This window comes from Anguilla anguilla, chromosome 11 (genome assembly GCF_013347855.1).
Source record: "Anguilla anguilla isolate fAngAng1 chromosome 11, fAngAng1.pri, whole genome shotgun sequence".
NCBI lineage: Eukaryota > Metazoa > Chordata > Actinopteri > Anguilliformes > Anguillidae > Anguilla > Anguilla anguilla.
The window spans coordinates 35,045,210-35,064,579 of record NC_049211.1 but is presented as its reverse complement, the minus strand read 5'-3'; the positions used below and the strand labels follow the sequence as shown (position 1 = coordinate 35,064,579).

General features: G+C 41.8%; 1 protein-coding gene across 1 annotated transcript; it reads right to left on the bottom strand.

Annotated features, from left to right (window-relative positions):
- Positions 1-643: 643 nt before the first annotated feature.
- csad (cysteine sulfinic acid decarboxylase) lies at positions 644-17,404 on the bottom strand. Its single transcript, XM_035381499.1, has 14 exons — positions 17,322-17,404; positions 10,119-10,264; positions 9,354-9,480; positions 8,932-9,022; positions 8,109-8,331; positions 7,800-7,879; positions 7,546-7,600; positions 7,180-7,296; positions 5,455-5,519; positions 4,994-5,075; positions 4,290-4,489; positions 3,365-3,416; positions 2,666-2,755; positions 644-2,465 (listed from the first exon to the last, which is right to left on the bottom strand). Exons 1-14 carry the CDS (start codon positions 17,368-17,370, stop codon positions 2,292-2,294), a joined length of 1,551 nt encoding a protein of 516 aa, XP_035237390.1. The 5' UTR covers positions 17,371-17,404; the 3' UTR covers positions 644-2,291.
- Positions 17,405-19,370: the final 1,966 nt, after the last annotated feature.

The following is a 19,370-nucleotide window of genomic DNA, read 5'->3' as shown; positions in this document are numbered from 1 at the left end:
TTCAAGAGTGCCTGTCGTTTTCTAATTTTCATAAAAAGTGTGACCTGAGACTGCCTGATTGCTGAAGCTAAGCAGAGTGGATGTTTACCCACAGCCATCCTGTCACAACCTGCCAAGCAACATATTTTGCTGGATACAGTACTGCTGATGGAACAAACAATAGTTGTGCTCCTGCCTGCACCTCCAACAAGAGCACTTCATTTTTTTTACTCACTTTTCTGCCATTATGATTCCTTATGGTTTACTACAATTACAACTGCGTAATTTAGCAGTGTTTTACTGCAATTTCCAAGAAATTTAAATGGTAAAATAAGATATATAGTTTCAACATATAAGGGTAATTGGGGGGTTTATTTGGAGTTGTAGAGCTCGTTCACAATCACACACTTTCAGGGATATTTGTGATTTATAAATGCAGTGTACATATATGTGATTACAATACAAAACCTTTTTTTCATCTGTACGCACATGTAATTAATCATACGTGCGCGCCGTTGTTTAACTGGTCGTACAATGCAATTTAGGATTAAATCCACACAAATTCTATGCATGAGGCGCCTGGTTGCAACTTCAAAGTGGTGTACCAGTACGGGGCAGTATTTATTCTGGATTAAGCAAAAAAAAAAAATGCACAAGAGCGTTGTTAAGGACACTGTGCCACAAAGACTTTATTCTGACGATGTTAAAACGAGGTCCTGATTCACAGTGTCCACCATTTTGTGTCACATATTGCAAAGAGCTCTCTCAGTCAAGCCAGAACTCTAGCTTATCTGGCTGAACAAGTCAATCTCATCTCACAGCCGATGAGTGGTGATCATTCTGGTGGACGACACCTGCCATGCATCACTCGGGTGGGTGCTACCACAGTTTGATGACGAGTTCTGGATTTCCCATCTACGCAAACTACAACATTAAGCCGAGGAATTGGTATGCTGTTGAATGGGAGGCAATGGAATTTTTCCAGACCTGTCACAAGTGAGTCATTTTGCTCGCAAAATAAACAAGTCATTTTTTGGAATAGTTCATTCATAATTCTTAGGCCGTCAAGAAAATATTCAGACGAAAATGCAAATGTCACAGTGTGTCCGTTTTGTGAAACATTTTATATGACGCTACCCCTGGTCTACATGGTGGTTTCTTTTGTGTATGCATGAAGTAGGTTTGACATTTGTTTGGGAAGTTACCTTGCCAGATTGAATAACTCAATATTACACCCAGCATTCACTATTCATAAATTAAGCTTATATGTCTCTTGTGCTACACCTTGGTGGTGATCAAAGATAGATGGTGCAAAGTATGTGATGCACAATATTATATGTAATATGTACCCTGTACATATTTAGATTTCCTAGTCAACCAATTAAAGACAAACCTAACCATTATTTAAGTGTGTCCTGTTTCCCCATACCTGTCTGAAACTGTGTACACTATTATAACAAATTACAGAGAGGACAGTCAGAACCCAGACCAGCTCAAAGAAATATACATGAATGTTGCAGGCACTACAAAGATATTTAGAAAGTAAGGAGGAGTTTTTTCCTCATCTAATAACATTTAAATGAGCATTAAAGTTGATGTTCACACACATTAATTATAGAACGTAAAACTTTGTTTCCATAACAATTTATTATTCCACCTAATTAGCTTATTTCTTTAATATCAATGTAAACAATCACACTGTAAATAGATGTAGTAAATTATGGAAATCATCTTCTCAGACAAAAATGAAATCCCTTTCATTTTAGAATGTATAAAATATACCAACGTTACCATTGTGAGCTATCAATGATTGTGAATCATTGATGTGTGGATGCTGTGGTTTTGTAGTGCAAGATAAATTAAATCTTTTGGCCTAATCCCATTAAAGGTAGTATGCGTGCCACTAAAATTCAATATAGTAATGGAGCATGGAAAGGGTTTATATTGCAGTAAATTGGGAAGCAGCGTTTCGCAATCAAATGATCAATGAGTAAACTAAAATATGTGGTGCTTATTTGCATCTTTGAGTATTCCTAAGTGGTCTAGCTACATTCAGGGAAATGCACTTGAAGCAATATGCAATCAAGGAATCAGATTTTCTTTTTCTTTGAAAGAAAATATTGGCCTGACCTATACAGTCAAATTAGTCACTACACTATACTTGCTACATATCCTTAAAAGCATTAAGATGATAACGTTTACTTCCTACTGGGTCTAAATACTTAAAAGGCCATCTGAATTAAAGGTAAAAAATGTGTTGAGACATGGAAAGGCAAGTGTGGGCTTTGAATGACAGGTTCCACGTTGCTAAGTTACAGGTCTCTACCCAGCCTCTCAATCTCATCTAAGAAGAAGTCCATTTCCTCCTGGGATATCTGAGGGGAGAGGACCACCATGCGGAAGAAGTTGACCCTCCCTTTCTGTGGCTGATAGCCAACCATCATGCTGCCCTTTCGCATCATGCGCTCCTTTATGTTTGGCGCCACCTGGTGAGAGAGGAGTGTTACTACAGAAATGTCACTGCCTCTAAGACAAAAGTTGTCAAGAAAATTAAACCTGCATATCAAATGACTGACAAAGGGCAGTTCTAATGAGTGATATAGCATCACTTTCAGCTCTCACACATGCAAATAAAATGAGCTGTTATTTGGAGAAGAAAAGACAGGTGGAGTTCACGGAAACCTACCTTCGACAACTTCTCTCTGTAATCCTCACTGTCTTCCATCCCTCTCAGACTGGGGGGTATGAACCAGAAACAGATGTTCACAAACTGTGGCTGTTTTCAAGAAGAAAAGAAGAAGACAGAGAGCGAGTGAGTGAGTGAGTGAGTGAAGGAGGGAAAGGGAAGAAGAAATGAAACTTGTATAAACCATTTAAAAGATCGTCCAGCAATTTAAAAACTGGCAGCAAAACATATTAATCTGAGATTATTGCATAATTGTTTTATAGCACTACGCTGTTTATTTAAGACCTTTTTTTGGATGTGACATTTTTTGATGCTCCCCCAGTTTAGAATGGTCAATTATGCACTGTGACATCACAACAGGAGAGACAAGGAGGCAGACAAGCATGTGCTGTCCTCCAAAGCAGGTGATGTCAGCCACCATTCTTATTACAAATCACTTGAGTCGATTAGATGTGGCCCTGCGGGGCTACCAGCCACAGTTGGCACTGGCACAGCCGAGATTCCATACCAGACCCTGAGCCCCATCCACATGCGCACCAGTGCCTTAGCAGGATGAGCCAGCATCCCTAAACATTTTTTAAAAGAACCTTTTTTCCTCCTAATATGGAAGACCAAAACTGGTAATGCACCCAGAATGCAGTGCTCCTGGTACAGACACTCTAGCCTCCGTGATGCTTTAGCATAAAGGAGTTCACCCACCTCATTAACCAAGCGAAAGCCTTCTCTCTTTTTCATCTCTTCAACAAGGTACCTGCAGACCATTAACAAGGGGCACAGACAGACAGAAAACTCCAATAAAGTTGGTTTGACATGTACAGAAATTTCAGATCTGGCATTTATTTCAGTGTGCTGTATACATCAATGCCAGCGGCTATTCCACCCTATAAGTCTGGGTTCTTCAACTAATTCTTCCTGAGGCCAAATGCTTTGTAAAAACAGGGCACACAATTATTCATAAAACAGTGTATGTCTGAGATCAACGTTGGCTGGTGTGTACACAGGTTTTGCCTCCATTGATTACCCTGGCCCAGTCAGCTAACTAGCTGTATACAAATGTCGGTTCACTCATAGATTAGTAGTTGAGTTTGTTGGTTTTCAGTTTCACCAGACCCAAGGGAAGATGAGATAACTGTGTAGTCACCTTCTTTAACTGATAAACTATGTGCCAAGTAACAAAAGGGAAATCATCAGACCAGTCCAGAACCAGAACTGTAGATCCCAGATGTCTCTAAATTAATTGTCAAAGTGTCCATTTTCACCTGTGTCAAAAGTGATTTCCTGGTCGTACAAGTTCACCCTCACCAACTTGGTATTGTGTCAAAGTCTCTGTTTTTGAGTGAAGGCCTTCAGCCCTCCCACCTGGTTTTCAATGAAGGCCTTCAGCCCTTCTACATGGTTTTGGTTGAAGGTCTCCACCTTCTGTATCTGGTTTTGATTTAAGGCGTTAAGCCCTCGTACCAGATTTTGGGTGAAAGACCTTCAGCTCTTGTTCCTGGTTTTGGGTGAAGGCCTTCAGTTCTTGTACCTGGTTTTGGGTGAAGGCCTTCAGTTCTTGTACCTGGTTTTGGGTGAAGGCCTTCAGTTCTTGTACCGGGTTTTGGGTGAAGGTTTTAGGCTCTCATACCTGGTGTAGGCGAAAGCCTTGTCCACCCGCTCCTCCAGGCCCTGAGTGCCTACTGCTTTCCACATGAGCCACAGTTTGAGGCAGTCCACCTTCCGCCCACACTGCACAGACTTGTCCCCCGTGTCCAGGCTCACATCGTAGAACTTGTCCTGCTGGAACAGGTAGGTCGCGTTGGCACAGTGGCACCGCTTCAGCAGGTTCTGGCAGGGCAAAAAAGCACACCAAAAAAAAAAGGATGAGCGGTCACAGCAGGTTCCACACAAGTTCCAGAGTGTGACTGACTGACGTGGGGAAATGATTATGGAGCATAACACAAAGGTAGAATCATAATTCCACAGTGGTCTCCCTTAAGACAAAGAGGTAGAAATGGCATGATTGTGTGGGTGCTTCTCCTAAATGTTTTTGTTTTTCCCTAATTGTTGCCTGTGCTTTGCGCTCTGTGTTTTTATGACCTTGTTGCCGTTTTGGCTGGACCGCAACAGCGGGGCCAGCCCTATAAACGCGAATGTCTGTGAGTGACTGAGCGATGAAGTTACACCATTGGTCGGCCGAGTTATGAAGTTACACCATTGGTCGGCCGGATCACGTGTGTAAGGTCCAGCCATATACTAGGTTATAACCTGGTCTTGTTGTTTGTGTAATATGGCTGCTTCATGAGTTCCTAGGGTAACATGTTGAGGAACGGAAGCAGGGTTCTTCGTTACCGTGGTGTCCTTGAGCAGAAAGACGGAACACTGCAGTCCTGTCAGAAGCATCTTGTGAGGGTTCCACGTCACTGAATCCGCCCTTGGGAACACATGTAGGATAGGCAAAGGCTTACACCAAACCTTTCACCCCAAAGACTGATATCAAATTACCGGAAGCATTTGGTTGCAGTTATTGCTGCTAAAGGTGGTGCAACCAGTTAAGTTTAGCAGGGTGTTTACTTTTTCAAATGGGTGATATGGGTTTTTGATAACTTTCTTTCATTAAATAAATAAAATAAAAATGTAACAAATATGTTTTGCATTTACTCTGGTTCCTTTAGTCTAATGTTACTTTTTGCCTAACGATATGAAACCATTCAGTGTGACAAACATGCAATAATAGAGGAAATCAGGAAGAGGCAAATCATTTTTTATGGCACTGTAACATTAGGAATGCAGTGAATTCTGGGAGAACTCACCTCTCAATTCCATTCAACAGGTGCCTGTGCTTCTTGGATAAGAGCACACTGCCTCCCCAGGCTGCCTAAAGGGAGGGAAACACATTAACCAGAGTTAAGCACCCAAACCTGAGACAAAGCAGAGAGCTATTCAGTCCTCATTACAGTCTTTTAAAGCTACTGCATTTTATTTATATTTAATATGGAGAAATATAAAAAACAAACAGAAACTGTTGAAGCGTAACACACAAATGTCCCATTCCTTCTTTTATTGAGAATTCATAATTGAAAATTAAGATCTAATAAAAAATGTGTATCCTTGTGTGGGGATGCATTACTTGTGGCAAATTTAAATTTAAATGTAGTAGAGCAATGGTTTACAGCAAGGCCTGATCTCTTTTTAATCCCTTTCCCCCCAATTTGGAATGCCTAGTAGTGTGTGTGTGTGTGTGTGTGTGTGTGTGTTTGTGTGTGCACACGTGTGTGTGTGAGCTGCGATTGGCATCAAGGATGGCACATGCTTGTGTGAACTCTCACAGATGAGTGGCAGAGTTTACAGCAATGAGTGCTGATATACGTATATAGACAGTCAATCAGAACTCATTCATGCAAGCTCCACCACCCATCCAGGAGAGTGCAGACAAGCATGCCCTTCTTGATGCGAACTGCCGCTCCTTGTCACACGAAAGTTCAAAAGTTTGGCTCGCACAGACGTGAGTTGGAGGAAGACAACTCATGTGCAGCTCAAAGGGATCCTTACATTTCTGGATTAAAAAAAAAAATTATTTCAATTTTAGTGCATGTTTTTGATTGGACCAGACAGTGTTAAGTGTGATGGAGGACATTTTAGATATTTAGAGGTCTTTCCAACACCCTGTCGCCTTTACAGTGGCAAGTATCAACCATTCAGAGGTTTGGAGTTTAGTAACCCAAGTGGTAAGCAAGTAGTAAAACTTCATGCAACTTCAAAGCAGCTTGTACGGCAGCATCACATTTCCAGAGGCTGTCCATGTGAATACATTAATTTAATAGCATTTATTCAGAAATATAAATATAAATATCAGTTCTCATATGCTAGTGCAGTGATGTGAAAAAAGACAGTACACCCTCTTTCAGTTTCAGTTTCAGTTTCAGATATTAGGACATAACTATCCGTCGTCTAGTATCGTGGGCATGTACTTGGTACGGTCCCGCAGAGATATAGTCCCACTGAGATACAGATACAGTCCCACTGTGATACAGCTCTTACATATTAGGACATAACTATCCCTTGTCTAGTATGGGCAGATATTAGTGCCAGCAGAAAGTTGGTTTAGTTTTCTGCAACACGCATCTGGGTACTTAGAAAGAAACCCAGAAAGTAAACTATTCCTTTAAGAGGAAGACATTGAAGAACCACAGCTGCAGACTGTATGTTTCCTTGGTAAATGTTTTACTGTGATCCAATATAGGAGTGAACCCTGCCAGTGTGTGTAGCTGTGTAGAGAATTAAGCCAGAACTATTGTTGGAACCGAAGCCAGATTGCACACTGGCTGTCCAGGACTGGAGTTGTGCACCCCTGTGGTAGGAAATTTGACTTAGTGTTTTTCTTTGTCCTGCCAGTATGACCATGTTACAGTTGTTATGCAGAGGAAAACAACAGTGTGTTTACTTCTGCCATCAGATTTTGCTGTCATGACCAGTTAACCTACGGCAAAACGATAAAAACTTTTAGCAAACATTTGTGTAAAAGGGCATCCACTCACATCCACATGCATCCACAGCCCGTGCTTCTCACAGACACTGGCTATCCTGTCCAGTGGGTCGAAGGAGCCCTGGATGGTTGTGCCTGATGTGGCGCTGACCAAAAATGGCACTGCCCCCTGGTGGGGGGAAGGGGAAGAACCAGGTGATGACACGTATACTCAAGACCAGTCTGCCATCAGCAAACGGCACAATTTCACTGATAAAGGCAACAAGCAAATACATCAGACATCCAGAGAACCGGAACAGAAAACTGTTTTTTTAGAACTTAGCTGACACTACAGTTTCCCCAGGGAGGGGAAGATGAACTGGCCCTTTCTGAAGCTGCAAACTATGAAATTGGATTGAGTTGGTTTTGGAAAACTTGCCTGCATTCTAGCAAGCTCAATTTTCCGGTCTAGGTCATCTGGAATCATGCGGCCTCTGAGCGAGAGAGATGGAGAGACAGTGAGAGAAAGATAGAGAGAGAGAGGAGAGAAAGAGAGCACAGAGTGAGAGAAGAGAGAGAGCAGGGATTATGGACAGAAAGAGAGAGGATGAGGGAGAGACAGATAGAACATGAAATAGTCAGGACCGTTAAAACACAGGGCTTGTCACGCATGTGCGAAGGGAGGTTCAGTACCTTTCATCCACGTTCACCAGGAAGACGTTCTCCAGCCCGATGCCTTGAAACGAAGCTGCTTTGCAGATGGAGTAGTGGCCCTGGACACAGAGGCGTCTCGTTATTCGTTTATTTTAACCCCACCCTTTTCTCCCCAGTCATACGCACACTCATCGCGCCCCTCCACTGTCGATTCAGGGGGAGCACCACCAACATGCTGCCAGCTGCTAGTCTTACTCACCCCCTTCTTCACTCGCTCTGTCAGACTCAACATTCTCTCCCTCCCTCCCTCCCTCCGTCCGTCCCTCCCTCTGTCCCTCCGTCACTCACCTCTTGGGAAGTGAATACAGCCAGGCGTGGGACGGCCCACAGCCCCCGCAGTTTGACCTGGGGGAAGGCGCGGTAGCGGGCCAGGTTCATGGCGTACATGTTGGAGACGGAGCCGCCGGGGCAGAAGATGCCGTCTCCCGCCTCCCAGCCCACCAGAGAGCGCAGCTGGGACAGAACCACTTCCTCCATCAGCACAAACACCGGGGCCACCTCGTACGTGTACCTCAAATGCAGAACCAGGAGAGAGGACAGTCACAAACACCGCCCCCTCAAAGGCAACTGCACTGCCAAACCCTGCCCCCGCAACAATGCTGCCAAATTCTGCCCCCCCCCCCCCGCCCCCCAGCAACTATACTGCTAAACCCTGTCCCCTGTAATAATACTGCCAAATCCTGCCCCCCCCAGCAACAATACTGCCAAACCCTGCCACTCCCCCCAGCAACAATACTGCCAAATCCTGCCCCCTGCCCCCCCAGCTACAATACTGCCAAACCATAACCCCCGCAACAATACTGCCAAATCCTGCCCCCCCAGCAACAATTCTGCCAAATCCTGCCCCCCCAGCAACAATACTGCCAAATCTGCCAAAGACACAGACCTATCTGTTTTTCTTTTTTTTTTGTCGATCAAAATTCTGTGGGTGCATGCTTGCCTAGCTGAAGAGATCAACTCACTTCTCACTTCTTGCCATGCTGTTTTTGGTGTTTTAACAGTGACTACAAATTTGTGTATGTGTACCACAGGAGGTATTCTGTGACCCCAGACAAGGAGTTGCTAACTTATGGCTAACTAGCAAATGTCTTCCTCTCTCTCTCTCTCTTACTGGCTGGTATTGAGCGTTTCAGTGAGGAATCGTCCCGCCAGGGCGTGGTAATCCACCCCTGCAAACAGCTGGTTGAAAAACAGTGGGTGACCTGAAGACCAGAAAAACAGGAACCATATCACTGTGTAAGCCAAGAACCTCCTCACAGACAAAGATGAGGATATGCACAAAGGACTTGTGCAGTGGACATGTGCAGACGAGGACGTGCTCAAACAAGGACATGCACAGAGTATGCACACAGAGGACATGCACAGAGTATGCACACAGAGGACATGCACAGAGTATGCACACAGAGGACATGCACAGAGTATGCACACAGAGGACATGCACAGAGTATGCACACAGAGGACATGCACAGAGTATGCACACAGAGGACATGCACAGAGGACATGCATAGGCGAGGGCCGGCGGCAGAGGCCTACTGGTCTTGACGCTGTACTTGGCCACATCTCGCACACGCCGCAGCAGCTGGTCACGTGACTCCCCGCCATCCCGCAACTCTAGGTCCAGGATCGCCCGCAGCTCCTCTGGATCCCTCCATTCGCAAACCTGCCGAGAGGGGGAGGGGGGTGAAGACACCTCACAATGAACCGCATCCTCCTTCCCCTTCTCCAAATCCTTCCCAAATAATCACTTCCCCAAAGCTCCAAAAACTTCCCAACTCGTCTCTGACCAAAGCTCATCACGTCACGCAAAGCGTCCCCTTCCATAGCACGGACAGGGGTCGTGCGTTACGCCACATGGCCAGCAGTCTGAGCCCTTCCATTTCAGAGGCAGAACAGGCAGGATCACCATGGCTATCGGTGAGTCACTCATTTCAACCAATCGTTGAGTCTTGCTGTGGCGAGCAAACATTTTGATTGGTTCCAACTTTTTTCCTCAATAGCTGGTAACTTTCATTTGCTACACTAACATGCAAATATTAAGACCTGGGAAGACTAAAAACTGCTAGGAATTTTGAAAGTAATTTCCATTAGAGGTCTGTAAGATATCTAATATTGATGTATATATGGAGAGATAGAAAGAGTGTTTTTGATATTGGACAAAATATCTTCCCCGCATCCAAATAAAATCCAGAAAAACAAGAAAAAGACAATGAGAAAGAAAGCAAAGAAGGGGGGTGCACAGTCCAGAGAGCCACAGAACCAAGAATTTAGAAACACAAAAAATAAAAGAGTATTCATCACCTTCTCCTTGGTATCAGTACCCTGACACAGCGCCTCCTCCAGGATAATCTGAAAAGCTTCCTTCAGGAAGTGCTGTCCCTCAGCGTGGTCGGGAAGTCCATTCAGATGCTGACCATTCTGGAGAGCTACCGGCACAGGAACGCCATCTACATTTACACCAAGACCAACAATCACATTAACATCTACATTTACACCAAGATCAACAATCACATTAACAGCTACATTTACACCAAGATCAACAATCACATTTACATCTACATTTACACCTAAATCTACATTCACATCTACATTTACACCGAGATCTACATTCACATCTACATTTACACCGAGATCTACATTCACATTTACATTTATACCAAGATCTATATTCACATCTACATTTACACCTAAATCTACATTCACATTTACATCTACATTTACACCGAGATCTACATTCACATTTACACCGAGATATACATTCACATTTACATTTACACCGAGATCTACATTCACATTTACATTTACACCGAGATATACATTCACATTTACACTTAGATCTACATTCACATTTACACTGAGAGCTACATTCACATTTACATTTAAACCTAGGTCTACATTAACATTTACATCTACATTTACACCTAGAGCTATATTTACATTTATACCCAGATCTACATTTAGAGGGCAAAACTCTGGGGCATCTTTGTCTTCTTCACTAACTCACCAGGTAGGGCGTCTACCTGCGACACGTTTGGATGAGTGACAGACTTGGGTTCAGATTAAAGCACTAAAATTACACAAATTTATGAGACACAAATTTTGAGTGACAACATTATCTTCAGATGATAAGATTAAAAACTACTAAAGCCAAGCTACTTGAAACAATTTCGGAAACACTGGGTAGCATTGCTTTGGAATACAGCTTGTTTAATTTGTGTGAGCTAAGATAGGCAATATTGTTTCATGTAACTTGGTGCAATTTTGATAGCAACACTTTCAATGGCAGGCCTAGATTTGAATGGATGACTTATAGACAGTGCTCTGTAGGCTATGTGTGAGCAACTTGGCATTTTTGTACGTTGAAAACGTGTTTTTCATCAGATCTATATTTACATTAAGATTGATACCTAGATCTGCATTCACATTACATCTGCATCTGTATTTACACCTAGATCTGCACTTACACTTAAACTTACACCTAGATCAACATTTACATTTATATCTACCTTTGCACCTAGATCTATAATTACTAGGGCTGGCCGATATTACACAATAACTATTGAATGCAATAACACTCATCTCCACCTTGTGGTGTATTTCCTTTCTTTGCATCTTTTTCTTTAATTATACCTGTTGTGGTAGTAAGAATAATAATAGCTTTATTTGTATAGCACCTTTTATACAGAATGCAGCTAAAACTGCTTAACAGGAATAATAAAACCAAAGGCAGACAGGAAATAACACAATGCTCATAGTCAAGTATACTATTTAAAAAGATACCACGAGATTAAGAAAAGGAGTAAAATAAAATATTAACAAAAATAATACATAACAAAATATTAAAATGAAAAAAAATTTAAATTAAAATGAAAAACAATGAAATATTAAAATGAGAATATAAAACGAGAATAAGCAATAAAACACAGAGCAGAATAAAATAATCTATTAAAAGCCAAATTAAAAAAGGAATGTTTTGAGCTGCTTTTTAAAATTTCCAACTGAATCTGCTGTTCTAATGCTATCTTGGAGAGTGTTTTGGTGCATAGCAGCAGCCCTCTCACCACTTGTTTGTGTTTCCCCGCAGGTATGTTGAGTAAGATGTTGAGTAAGCCTGTTGTGGACGATATGAGCGCTCGAGTCGGCACATAAAATGACAGGCAATCTTGGATATAAAAAGGTGCTAAACCACGAGCAGCTTTCTAGACAAGTAACACGATTTTAAAATCAATTCTAAAAGAAACAGAGCCAATGTAAAGCAGCAAGGACGGGTGTAATACGGTCTCTTTTCTCGGTTTTCAGTAGGAGCGTTCTGAATAACTTGGAGTTTACCAATAGATTTTTTGGGCAGGATGGTGAAAAGTCAAAATGGCTAGAGATAGCAGCATGTATCAGTATCTTGCCGAGTTAAAAAAAAGACCTTACTTACTTTTTTCTTAGGTGAAAAAATGCAAACTTGGTCACGTAGTCTGTGTGTGATTTAAAATCGAGGTTGGCATCTGAAATAACTCCCAGGTTTCTGACTGCAGATTTTGTTTGTTGAGCAAACATCCAAACTTCAGAGGCCTTGTGAAATGCTGCCAGAGAAAAAAAATATCACCACTGATATTTACTGGATGTGGAGAAGACAGCCAAACAGAAGCAAGGTCGGATATCTTTCATGCAATCATGTGATGTGTTTTTGTCAATCACATGGAAGCTGCAAGGCCTTGCTGCCAATGGGCTGTTTTTTATCAATATCCAATAGATAACAGTGGTGACCTTTTCTCCCAGAAAGCATTTCACACAACCTCTGAACTTTGGATTATATCTGATTACTACCGCATCAGGTGTAATTAAAGAAAAAGGATGAAAAGAAAGGCAGTGCACCGTGTTGTGATGATGATCATTATTGAATTCACTCATTATAGCTGTGGTATATTGCCCAGCCCTAACATTTACATTTACATCTACATCTACTTTTACATCTAGATCGGCATTTACATCAGCATTTACACCTTACATCTACAGTTACATCTACATGTATACCCTGATCTACATTTACAGCAAGATCTGTATTTTTATTTACACCTAGATCTACATTTAGATTTACATCTACATTTACACATAGATCTACATTTACATCTAGATCTACATTACACAAAAATAAATTAAAATTTATATTTATATTTACACCTAGATTTACATTTACATCAACAATTACACCTAGATCTGCATTTACATTTACACCTATATTTACACTTACACATAAATCCACATTTACATTTAGGCATCTAGGAGATGCACTTATTCAGGTACACCTATATTACAGTCATAGTCAACAATACCAGCATCACTTAGACTAGAGATGTCCATGTCAATTTGAAGTAGGGGAAAGTGGGGCCAAATGTAACATAGAGGAAAATGAATAACTAGGGGAGACCAGGGCTGGTTGGCACAGGGTTTTTTTTGGCGCACAGCTATTTTCTAGTCCTTTGAAGGTCACAGACAAATTGTGACATCAAAATATTTTTCTTGAACTGCAGTCATGTATCATGTTAAAAAAAACTGTGAGGCAAACATTTCAGTTTTCTTGTATCAAAATAAAAAATAACGGTGCTCACACTAAACGTATCATAAAACCATGTTAAAAATGTATTATTTCTACTAGCATCTTTTATTTGAAAGTCTGTGATGAGTGACGTTAGTCGGGTAACTTCATATTATCACAGAGGTGGGTCCCAATGCGAATGGGGTTGTTCGGCACACTGATTTTGGTGTTGTGCTAGCCAACCCTGGTATAGACGTGTTTCAAGCAACCCCAGTTTCAACTCTATTTTATACTATATTTATTATCCATTTTATATTCAATATACTTATTATATTTAAAATAATTACATTAAATATTCATATCTTCCGTTTCTTATTTGAATTAAATGTTCTATTGGTTGTTTCATTCTTTGTAAATATAGCATTTTAACATTGCACCAACCAACCCCATAATGTGCACCAGCCAACCTCGGGTTGGGGCTGGTTTATAGCTGAGAACTTTTCAATTGCTAGAGGTCAGAATATTCTAACATAAATTATTTCGGAGAAATATGGCAATGAGCGACAAGTTTGCAAACCAACCCGTCTCCCCTACTTGTATGCCACCAGAATACAGAATACAGTCAGCCCAAGCTAGAGTGTTTTTAATGGACTCCATCATGACATCGCTTAAGCATCTACATCAGGGCAGGAAACGAATGTCTTTCGTTCACTGGCCACAGTGGCTGGCGCATCCCAAAATGCACCATCCAAGTTCACTGTTTTACCTGAGAACTAGATATTTAGAATAGAACAGGATTGCCAAATGATGGGTGGTTACCTGCCAAAGTGGCTGGCAGAGTTGACAAAAGAAATTTTATCTGTGCCAGCATTTGGCTGGAGGCTGCTGTAATTTTCCACCCCGATCTACGTACTATGCAATGCACAAAATAGCGTACAATGACAAAATACACAGACGAGACATACAAACATGTACTTACACAATGCAGAATAGGTAGCTCAAACGATCAACAGCCATTTGTATTTGTTCACAGAAAATGAGGAATAGAAAGAGAACCACTGACAGGGGTCCCCAGGGAGGTCTTTGATATGTTAGAAATTTAAAAAATGAAATTAGCAACCTGCTGTCAGTAGATTATTTATTAAAAAATTTGATTGGATTTGTTCACACTGTAAAAAATGGAAAATTACAATAATTAATTAATTTACAGTGCCATTACTTTTATATGAAATACAGTAACCATTACTTTACTGTAAATGCAAACACAGTATAACACTGTAATTGCTCATTTCTGTTTCTGCTATATGTGATGTATTGTGTCCCATCTGTTTTTGATGTTGATTGATGACCACGGTGATGCAGTGGATGGTATTGTCACCTCACAGCAAGAAGGTTGTGGGTTCGAATCTCGGCTTGGGGCCTTTCTGTGTGGGGTTTGTATGTTCTCCCTGTGTCCGTGTGGGTTTCCTCCAGGTACTCTGGTTTCCTCCCACAGACCAAAGACATGTAGGTAGGCTAATTGGAGACTCTAAATTGCCCATAGATATGAATGTGTGAGTGAATGGTGTGTGCCCTGCGATAGATTGGCAGTCTGTCCAGGGTGTATTCCTGCCTCTCGCCCAATGCACACTGGGATAGGCTCCAGCACCCCCTGCGAATCTGCTCAGGATAAGCGGGTATGGATAATGAATGGATGAATTGTAAAAAAATTAAATTGTACTGTAAAAGCTCAAACTCAGTTTAATTAGAAGTTAAATTAAATTGCCCATAGCCTATCCATGCATTAAAAACAAAAAGTATAAATGCAATAAGGCTTGTATATGATAGGGGGGAGCTTTAATATACTACATGGCCATAAGTACGTGGACACCTGAACATCATACCCATATGTGCTTGTTGAACATCTCATTCCAAAACCATGGGCATGGAGTTCACCTCCCACCCCCCCCCCCCCCCTTTGCTGCTATAACAGTCTTCACTCTTCTGGGAAGGCTTTGCACTACGTTTTGGAACATGGCTGCGGGGATTCGCTTCAATTCAGCCATAAGAGCATTAGTGAGGTCGGGCACTGATGTTGGGCGATAAGACTTGGCTTGCAGTTGGCGTTCCACTTCATCCGAAAGGTGTTTGATGGGGTAGAGGTCAGGGCTCTGTGCAGGCCAGTCAAGTTCTTCCACACCAAACCATTTCTTTATGGGCCGCGCTTTGCGCACGGGGGCACTGTCATGCTTTAAGATTAGCCTGGACTGAAACTAAAGGGCCCAGCCCAAACCATGAGAAGCAGCCCCAGACCATTCCTCCTCCACCAAACTTTACAGTTGGCACTATGCATTCGGGCTGGTAGCGTTCTCCTGGCATTGGCCAAATACCAGATTTGTCTATCAGACTGCCAGATAGTGAAGTGTGATTCATCAATCCGGAGATGATTTTCCCCTGCTTCAGAGTCCAATGGTGGTGTGCTTTGCACCACTACAGCTGACGCTTGGCATTGCGGCTGCTCGGCCATGGAAACCCATTTCAAGTTCATGAAGAACAGTTCTTGTGCTGACGTTGCTTCCAGAGGCAGTCTGGAACTCGGTAGCGAGTGTTGCAAATGAGGAGAGATGATTTTTTATGTGCTTCATGCTTCAGCACTCAGCGGTCCCGTTCTGTGAGCAAGTGTAGCCTAGCACTTCGTGGCTGAGCTGTTGTTGCTCCTAGATGTTTCCACATCACAATAACCGCTCTTACCGGGACAGCTCTAGCAGGGCAGAAATTTGATCAAACTGACTCGTTGGAAAGGTGGCATCCTATGACAGTGCTACGTTGAAAGTCACTGAGCTCTTCAGTACGACCCATTCTTCTGCCAGTGTTTGTCTATGGAGATTGCATGGTTCTATGCTTGATTTTATGCACCTGTTAGCAATGGGTGTAGCTGAAGTAGCCAAACCCACAAATCAGAAGGGGTGTCCACACACTTGTGGCCGTGTAGTGTACTTTTGGCCATGTAGTGTACTTTTGGTCATGTAGTGTATGTCAAATATTCTCTTATGAAAGATGCCACAACAGAATTTCAGAATACTGCTTTCTTCTGGACTTTCTCTCCGGTCCAACACCTTTGATGCAGGGATGTATGTTGTTTGTATGTAAAATAAATAAATAAATAAATAAATAAATAAATAAATAAAAATAAAAATGACAACTAATCTAGCTCTTGTAATGTTTACAGAATTGAGCTAAATATGAAAATATGTTTTCCCCTACATCAATGTTTACAGAGAAGTTTTTCTTTATTTGTTCAGCTCATGAAAGAATGCAGCCAAATATAAATTGCACATGAAGTATGCCTTATGAACCTATTTTAAAGGGTACTGGTTCCCGGCTAAACACATTATTATTAAGAAGGGAACACTGTCAGAATTCGTTCAGTGACCCTACTTCCAGCACTCAAAAGTTTTGCCATGGGACTGACACTTCGTGAATACGTGCAGTTTATTGCACAGTAAATATCCTTTTATAATCCTTAATTTATAAATACACAAATATTCAGTTTTTATCCGTTTCATTTGCGTAACTGTCGACCTTGCTGTATTTCCCTCCTCCCTCCAGCCGCAGTCACTTCAAAAATTTCCTAAACTTGTGGAAATTTCCGCGACCAATCTGTTTGTCATTGACGTCAGCCTGGCAAACAATGCACAACCGCGATAAGCGGTGAAAAGTTTAATTTGTTTAAGATCCACTTCACTCACTCACTCGCTCCTCTCGCACTTTAAACACGCAGCATCTCACCAAGGCGACCAGAATAATTACGAATATATAAATAGCAACGCCTCTGGAAAGATGAGAATTTACGGTCAGTTCATGCACAGACACAGAAAAATGCAATTGAAACCTGGATGCGTCTTAAACTCATAATGATGTAGATAACGGAAATAGCGTACTTTCCACAGTCCTTGATAATTGATAGACAGTAAAATTACATTCGGAAATTCCTTTACCTTCACAATAACCGGTTCCCTGCATAAGCTCGCTTAATGCTGCATCCATCGTTGGTGATGTCCCTGGATTCCCTGAGGTCAGAATCGCTCTTGAGACGGCTTTTACGGGACGTGGATGGCATATACTGTCATTCAATGAGTACCACGCCCCCATCACGCCCCTCTCCTCTAAACCCCACCCACGCCAAAACAATGCCAAATGTTGGTTGGGAAAAAGGGTCTTGAAGCTGAAAAAAGATTTGAAAGCAGGGTCGGGTCTGGGAGGGGGGATGGGCGGGTTGGGGGTCAGATGGGGCATTGTTATTGTAATATAGAGATGTGTTCTGTGTTCTTGTTATCCTTTTGTGAGTTGGGGGTGGTGGCATCAGAGAGAAATACCTTTATTTACTAGTATATTTGCGTGACAAGAGGCTGTCCTGCTCATTTGGATTACTTCCCGAACAAACTTGGGGGGGTGGGGGCTGCCAAACAATACTTGTAATTGTCATCTTCTGTTATTATTTACTAGCAATATGAAGTTGTGTTTTATGATTTCATATTATCATTTATCATTTTTTAGAGCATACAACTTGTCATGCTAAAAATGTATAATCAAGCCAATGCCTTAGTTTAGCATGAAGCCCTGTATGCCGCTGCATGCAGCACATAATCAGTTCATAATCAGGATAGTAGTTATAGACATGTACATACTGTAGCACATTATTAAGAAACATTATCAAAGAGGGGTGGAGGTGATAGGGAGAATCTCAAAGAAAAATGGACCAAAAACAGCAGTGGTAGCAGTCCGATATTGCCACAAGCGCATAACTGGGAATGTTTAAGGGGAAATACATGATCTTGAGTTTATAAAAGATCAGCAAGCAATGTAGGCCTATACAGTTAGGTCATCGATAAGTTGTACTCAAGTAAAACTAGAGAAAAGGGCAAACCATAAAGCTGTCCACAAGTATTTGGATAGTGACCCAATTTGTGTTGTTTTGGTTCTGTACTCCAGCACATTGGATTTGATATAAAACAATTAATATGAGCTTGAAGTGCAGACTGTCAGCTTCAATTTTGCATCCATATTGGGTGATCTGTGCAAGAATTCCTTTTATGCATACCCCCCCCCCCCCCTCTCCATTTCAGGGGACCAAAAGTAACTGGACAGTTGGCCTCTCAGCTGTTTCTTGGACAACTGTGTGTTGTTGCATCATTAGTTCATGCACAAGGAAACTAACAAAAGGTCTGGAGTTGATTCTAAGTATGAAATTTGCACTTGGAGTTTGTTGCTGTTGTCTCTCAACATGAGGACGAAAGAAGTGTCAATGCCAGTAAAGCAGGCCATTGAGAGGCTGAAAAATAAGAATAAATCATTCAGAGACATACCCAAAACATTGAGCGTGTCAAAATCAACTGTTTGATACGTTGTTTAGAAGCAAGAACACATACTCCCCCACCCCACAATATTTAAAAACAGGCCAAACAACCCCTCCCTCCAATAACATAGCATGATGATGACAAAAATAAATTCATAAAATAAAGATGGAGATTTCATGATGTTCTTGGGATTAGTGATCAGTATAAAGTACATGGCCAAAAGTATGTGAACATCTGACATCCAACATCTTATCCAAAATTATGGGCATTAATATGGATTTGGTCCACCCTTTGCTGCTATAACAACCTCCACTCTTCTGGGAAATCTTACAGTAGATGTTGGAGCATTGCCTCAGGGAATTGCTTCCATTCAGCCAGAAGAGCATTAGTGAGGTCGGGCACTGATTAGGTGATTAGGCCTGGCTTGCAGTTGGCTTTCCAGTTGATCCCAAAGGTGCTGGATGGGGTTGAGGTCAGGGCTCTGCACAGGCCAGTCAAATTCTTCCACACTGTTCTTGACAAAATCATTTCTATATGGACCTTGCTGTGTGCCTGGGGGCACTGTCATGCTGATCAAGAAAAGGCCTTCTCCAAACTGTTGGGAAAGCACAGAATCATCTAGAATTAGGGGTGCACCAATCATGAATTTTTATGGCCAATTCTGTTTGCCAAAATTATTTTTAGATTATT